This window comes from Clinocottus analis, unplaced genomic scaffold, assembly GCF_023055335.1.
Source record: "Clinocottus analis isolate CAN_PGR_092001 unplaced genomic scaffold, fCliAna1.0.p SCAF_17, whole genome shotgun sequence".
In the NCBI taxonomy this organism is placed as follows: Eukaryota; Metazoa; Chordata; class Actinopteri; order Perciformes; family Cottidae; genus Clinocottus; species Clinocottus analis.
In genome coordinates, this window is record NW_027175898.1 from 12,952,312 (window position 1) to 12,959,361 (window position 7,050).

General features: G+C 43.7%; 1 protein-coding gene across 1 annotated transcript; it reads right to left on the reverse strand.

Annotated features, from left to right (window-relative positions):
• Positions 1 to 2,584: 2,584 nt before the first annotated feature.
• On the reverse strand, positions 2,585 to 6,492 carry ap5s1 (adaptor related protein complex 5 subunit sigma 1). Its single transcript, XM_068580721.1, has 3 exons — positions 6,205 to 6,492; positions 4,796 to 5,087; positions 2,585 to 3,676 (listed from the first exon to the last, which is right to left on the reverse strand). Exons 1-3 carry the CDS (start codon positions 6,384 to 6,386, stop codon positions 3,548 to 3,550), a joined length of 603 nt encoding a protein of 200 aa, XP_068436822.1. The 5' UTR covers positions 6,387 to 6,492; the 3' UTR covers positions 2,585 to 3,547.
• Positions 6,493 to 7,050: the final 558 nt, after the last annotated feature.

A 7,050-nucleotide genomic window follows, 5' to 3' on the forward strand; every position in this document is an offset into this window, starting at 1 on the left:
GTGGAAATACTTACACATGAAAACAATCTCGGCTCTGTGTGTTTGATGTCTCTCGGCTCACTTTAAAATTGTTTCCAAGCAGCCGCGGCGTCGCTGATTTCGTAGCCTGGTGGATTTGTGCTCTGGTGTCACTATTTGTCTTTTATCATCAGCCCGCAGCTCTCATCATGACCAGCGACACACTGCCCCCTAGTGGGGACGTGCCGACCTGTCGGTCCCGATCCGAGGTCTGTTGTGAAGGTTTAATAAAGTGACGCTAATGAAGCCAAACAGCTGGATGTGCGGAGCTAAAAGAGAAAGCCAAATGTTGCATTTCAAGGGCTAATATGTACTGAAGGCTTTTATACAAACTATATGAACTACTTGGAGTTGACAGGTCGCCAAAGAGTTCATTTGAGTCCACCATTCAAATATGCAAAGATCCCTTCTCGCAAATGCTGTAAGACAAATTCAAATTCACTGCTTTGATACATAATATTAATTTGTGTTACATTTGAATTATCAGGCCAAACATTGTGGGGGTTTTGCCTTTATTTGATAGTGCTAGTCAGGAAAGGCATGCGGCAAAGAGCATTGGGCAGTGTGTTGACAGATTGGGCTGGTTTCCTCCAATATAACCAAAGGGTACCTTCGATCAAGTTGGGTCAGGAAAAAAGAAGATGAATTTTGCACTGCTTTTGTCAACAATTGGCAGGTTTTTGAAAATATTGTATTAAAAAAAAACAGTAAAACCAAACAAGCTCTAATTGTATGGTTGAAGACACAGATACAACATGCTCTAAACTGTATTGTGTTCACTGTTATTGAGATATTAATTTAAATATTGATTTGGATTTGATTGGAGTTGTATTCAATAGTTAGGAATAAGCAAAGACCTTACCTTGACGTAATGGTCATTGAGATTATATCATTATATTTTATCTTTGGTTATTTGATGTTTTAAAGTGTTCGATGCATTTCTTGCGAGGTTATGATTTGAGCTGTTTGTTACATTGAATTGGGATTTTTTTAATGTTTCATATCAAAAGTGGTATTTTGAAAATGGTCCTGAACCCTTCATCCACATGAGAGTGACCGGTTCCAAAGCCGCGGGCAATAATCTGCTGCCAACGACATAACTTTACCCCAAAGGTGCAGGTGGACTCGGAGTTGAGTACCACATCTGGGCTCAGAGTCCACAGCTAGACTCAGAGTCTCCAGGTGTGGAGGTGAGGATGATGAAGAGCTGTGTGAAGAGCAGCAGCAGAAGCAAGCGATATCTCTCAGGTGAGCAAGTGGTGCACTGACAGCTTAAGTACACCACCCCAATGAAAGCAATGCTCTGGATATATCTCGCAAGTGGACCCCATCGGACTGAATGAAGGAGACGGATGCCGAAGTAGATATCCCACTTAAATTGAAAACTCTACTTGGGTGATCTGCCTTCAAAAAAATGTTACCTCTGGAGTCGGGATAGTTTTTCTAAGTGCTGCTGGCAGAAAGGCCATTACCAGTGGCGTTTTGAGGAGGAAGAAAATAGTGGAGCAACAACTACTTTGACAATTTGACATAACACACTATTTCACATGTCCTGGACAAATGATGTGCTGAAACCAGATACATCTTCAAGTGATGATGGACATTATTTTAGACTGCAACAATTTTTTTTAAAAGTTGGATCTTGTGCATTGCACCTGTATGCCTGTACTTTTTTGTAATTCCCGATTTAAAGTACAGATATAAAGGTGTAATTGATGTAGTATTATCAAGCTACTCTCCAATGTTCTGGCTCTATTCACCACGTTTTGCTTTGCACTTCTCCGTTCATATCTATATCTTTGTATTATCTTATGTATGTCTGTATTGAAACTTTTTGTGTTACTTATAAGTAGACCTGTTATTATTTTTGTTTCAACTTTTAGCAAATGACTAAAAAAAAAACTCAATTTATAACTTTATTAATTTTTAAAAAGGTGCTTTATCCCAAATGTATACCATATTTGTTGCCTCCACATGGCGACTCAGCGACTGCCGACGGCTAGCAGCTAACAGTCCACTGACCGAGCCAACAGCGTTAACCTGCGGGGCGCTAACGGAGGATGCTATCAGTTGTAACCGCCGTCTGAGAGCAGCGCACTGGGCGGCCGTGAGCTTACCAGCTCTAACTCTTGACACGGCTAACCCTTGACACGGCTAACCCTTGACATGGCTAACCGTTGACATGGCTAACCGTTGACATGGCTAACCGTTGTTTGATGCTAAATAAATGCTCGAAACGTTGACAAGAGAACCTTTTAAAAAGATTCACTTGAAATCCGGCCCGATGTCTTTCGCCGCACATTAAAACGGACAGCACCAACGTCGCCCTCTGCAGGTTCACATGAGAACTTGTGTTCAGTTTACAGGTGTTTTTTTTCCAGCTGACGCTGAGCTTGTGTTTTTCTTTTATTCCCCACGAGACGCACACAACCTCTAAATCCTTCTCTTGTGTGTTCTCATTTTAAATGTGGGATCCCCGGGGCCTCGTCTTTTTGGAAAACGCATCGTGTGTCCTTGATTGCAGAGTACACAAGTTTCAAAGAATACGCCTTGGGTGGTGCTAAAAATGAGTTTTATTTCTTTGATACTGAAAAAAAAAGGAGAAGATCAAAGCATTTGATGTTGGCATCTAGACAGATATTCTTTTCTTCTCATCGCTCTGGTTTTTGATTTTAGCTGCCAGCAGAAAAAAAAATGGTTGGTTTATACGAGACCTGGAGGAGGAGCAGGAGAGTCTGTCTTCATGGGCCGCACAGTCGGAGGTACAACATATAGGCACAAAGTACAGGATTACATGTGTTGTTTTTTGTGTCTGCTGTGGTTCCACATATACAGTTGTATTCTGTATTTTGCACGCCAACATCTCTACATGTCACTCAGTAACATTTCTATCTTCTCCTCCGGTTCTCGTTGTCCTCTTATGTCTCAACAACGATGACATTTTTGGTTCAAAGTGACATTAAAAAGGTCTGACTTTCATCTTTCTTTGCTTTTTTTTGTTTTTTATACGAACTGCACAAAAACAAACGCTGGTTTCCTTTCACTCTTCAGGAATAAAAGATGCATTTAGAAGTCACGGTGAGGCAATAAAGCACTTTCAGATTAATTTATACTCCCAGAATTCTCCCACCAAATAAATAGGCAAAGTCTGGTTCCTCAAGGTCACACTGTGACATTTAAAGTATGGCGAATTGGATAAATGGCCGCCTTTGATGTTGACGAGTAGCTTTTAACAGGCCTCTTCAGCTGCACTCTTTAATCTGCCGCATTTTCTTTTCCACTCTTCAATTTGACAAACAGGATTTGAACTGAGGCCTCCCACACAGTAAACAGTCACCAGTGAGCTGCAAGTGGCTGATGGAGATATTTACCACTCGGTGTGTTTACCACCTCGTGCAATCAGTAACCAGCAGCTGCCGGTCCTTCCCTTCCTCTTCCACCGCCGCTGAAGAAATGGCACCAACGGTAAACGACAGTGGGACAGTTCTTCCGGTGGAGACGGCAGTAATGGAGCTCGCGCAGCTCGGCTTCACTTGGCCAGGTAAGATGCCACTTCCTTCTCCAGACTCTGAGCGAAGCGGTGGTTGAGGAAGAGGAGCTGCCCGTGAGGAAGCAGGCGGCTGAGCAGGGCGTCGACGCGGTTGCTCCTCAGCAGGACCTGGAGGGGAAGCGTTGTTAGTGACGCCGCCGTGCAGACTCTTTTTAGTTACAGATGACAGTAAAAAAAACAGTCCTGTGTTGTATTTACAGCACAGGATGGTGTGTGTGTGTGAGATTGAATCAAAAGAAACTGCAGTGTCATGCTACATTCACACCAAAAACGTTGAGAGTTTGACGCACAAGTAGATACATGCAAAGTCAACGCACAGATGCGATAGTTTACAAAAAAGCAATTATTCCGCCGAGCGGCGCGAACGGCGCGGCGTAAACAGCGCAAGTTGAAATTTTTCAACTCAGCCGAAAGATTTGCGTGACGCTGAGTTGCGTAAGTCAATCAGCGTCGAGAAGCTCTGCCCGTCATCGCCGCCATCCTGCCGTTGCTGAATCAAACTGCTGCTGGCGCGTCTGATGTAGCGCTGCTAGCGGCCGTGATTCAGATGCTACGAATAATATTTTGAACCCAGACAAGATGGAGTTTGATGTTCTGACGAATGTAGAATTTACACAACAGGTATAAAGCAGAGCTGGTGGTTAATTCCATGGTGAATGGCGGAAACAGGAACTGTTTTTAGCGAATACACAAAGCTCGTCAATTCCTATCCCTAAAAGGGTATAATAAAAACGCATATTAAATGACTATTTACTGTTGGCTGGCGAACGTTCCCCTCGGAACGAAAAAGTGATGTGGGAGACAAACTCCTGCCAGAAAAAAAAATCTAAAACGTCGACTGAAGAACCCTGAATCCATTCAGTTTTGAGTCATAATTCAGGAAGTGAAGGGTGAGGAGGGTATGCAGAATAATGATTTTGGCCATTAAAGCCGTCACATGTCAACAGTCCAGATTATTTACTTATTTACTTGGACGGAGGTCCTTCATAATGTGTTTCAACAATCAAACGTGGGCTTCAACTAACACACGGTCATTTACAGATGGATAGATATTAACTGGGAATAGAAGCACGGAAGTGATGAATCTCGTGGACCAGTAGGCTACTCAAACTGGGACTTAATTGACACGGAGAATATAGAGACTGTGTAAAACTCCTGACATTGTGTTTTTGAAAACAGTAAAATGAAAGATCTCCCTCTTCATTCGCTCTTGGTCGCGCTGCTCACCTCGCTGCCCTGCCCCAGCATGTGCAGAGTCTCCAGGCAGTGCCGGGTCAGGTTGCGCAGGGTTCCCTCGGCCAGCAGGAGGTTCTCGTGGGGCTCGCAGACCAGCGTGAAGCCCAGACTCTGGACGCCCAGCCACAGGGCGCTCATCTCCTCGGAGAAGGGGTCTCCGGCTCTCAGGCGCACCACCCCGCCGTCGGCCTCCTGCAGGGCGAGCGCCTCTTCGCCGGGCACCGTCTCCACCAGCATCCGACCCGAGGCCTCCCGGGACAGGGAGACGGCGCTCCGGACCTGCCTGAGGATCGGATATATATAGAAACAGGCAGTTAACCAGAATTCTGAATCATCTGGATCATAATTACCAATATGATAATGAGAATCTACCCTTTTTTGTATTTTTGTATAATTTTCTGTTCAATCCCCATCTAAAATGATTAGAACCTAAAATGATGCGTAATTTACAATGATATAAAATAAAGGAAAACAAGAAAATACTATATTTGAGAACTTGTCAGTCACATCTGACGCTTCTCAGATGCCTTTCTTTTGATCTCACACAGTGCAGTATTTTATCATTATGGTATATATTAATGAGGTCTTTTTTTCCCTACCATGCTGTAAAATGAATGTGAAAAAATAGACAAATAAAGTATGACATTGTTGTCATTACTTGACACGAAGCAGTACAACCGTATAGTCGTTCTCTCTCACTGCACAGAGAGGGAGATTTCTCTTTTGACAGCAATAATCAGTGGTTACAGGATGCCATGCGGGAGGGCACGCACACGCACACGCACGCACACGCAAACACACACACACACGCGCACACACTAAATGTCCTTTCGCTGAAAACAAATTAGGTGAATGAAAAACAGATTGACAGCCTCCACTGGCTTTCTTTGATGCTTTTGACGTCGTGTTTAATCAGGGAACCAGCAGGAAGCAGAAAAGAGGGGGGTGTAATACAGTGGGACACCGGAAGAGGGCGCTGTTCTTCTGGGAGTCAAGGCAGCCAAACTAAATCAGTGAAATACTTAAATAAGCAACGTAAAGAAGCAGAATCCACATGGAAAAGAGCAGCGTTCTCTTGGCACAGGGACGCATGAGAAATGTGGTCTGCAGCGAGACCAAAGAGACCGGAAGTGCTTGAGGATCAGAGCTCGTGAGGAAACTTTCCATGCAGCAGCATCAGTACACTAATGAGGAGCCACAGCTGAATCACGTGAATTGCATTGGGTTCGTTTAAAAAAGGTAGTAAAATATGGTTTGTATCCCAAATCACTTCTTCTATTTATTTGTTTGCATTACTTGCGTTGACAGTTGTGTATTTCCTGACATCTGTATAACCCCTTGACTTCACCGACATCATGACAGGTATGGAGAAGAAGAGTAATCTCTTAAAAACGACTCACCTCGCCACCGCGGTGGTCTTCTCTTTCTGCAGAAGCCGCCTCTCCTGCGGGCTAAGCTCTCGGTCCTGGTCGGTCCAGACGCCCTCATCTGGACCGAACACCCGGGAGTAAAGCACCCGGCTCTCCCCGGAACCGAGCGCACCGACCGGACACACGGTGTGGATCAGGAAGCACCGAACCATGTCGTCACGTGTGGACGAAAAGCAACAACAAAAAGAGGCACGAGCGTCTCACGAACAGTGTTTCTGAAGCTCTGCAATGTTGCGATTGATTTCTCACTTCCGGGTTGGTCAGCTGACCGCTCAGGGTAACCGTTGCTATGCGTTGTTTGATCCACCGGATGGCGCTCGCATTATATTATAATATTGTAATTATATGTTATATAATATATTATGTTATATTACATCATGGTATATGATATTCATAATATAATGAATCATGTTTCATGTTAGGTATATTATTTTGTATATATATTTTTGTGTGTGTGTGTATATATATATATATATATATATATATATATATATATATATATATATATATATATATATATATATATATATATATATATACACCTTCTGTGTGGTGTCTCCCTGTGGCCCCGTGGGTTCACTCCAGGTTCTCCGGCTTCCTCCCACATCTCAGTTTAATTGGAGACTCTAAATGTCTCCAATTAACTCTGTATAGGTGTGAATGTGAGCGTGAATGGTTGTCTGTCTCTATATGTGCCCTGTGATAAACTGGCGATCTGTCCAGGGTGAGCAAGTGTGTAGCGTTGTGTAGATGTGGATTAAAACAGGAGAAGGAGGGCTGAGTGAGAGATCACGCCAGAGGTTGTTTCGGGGGTCT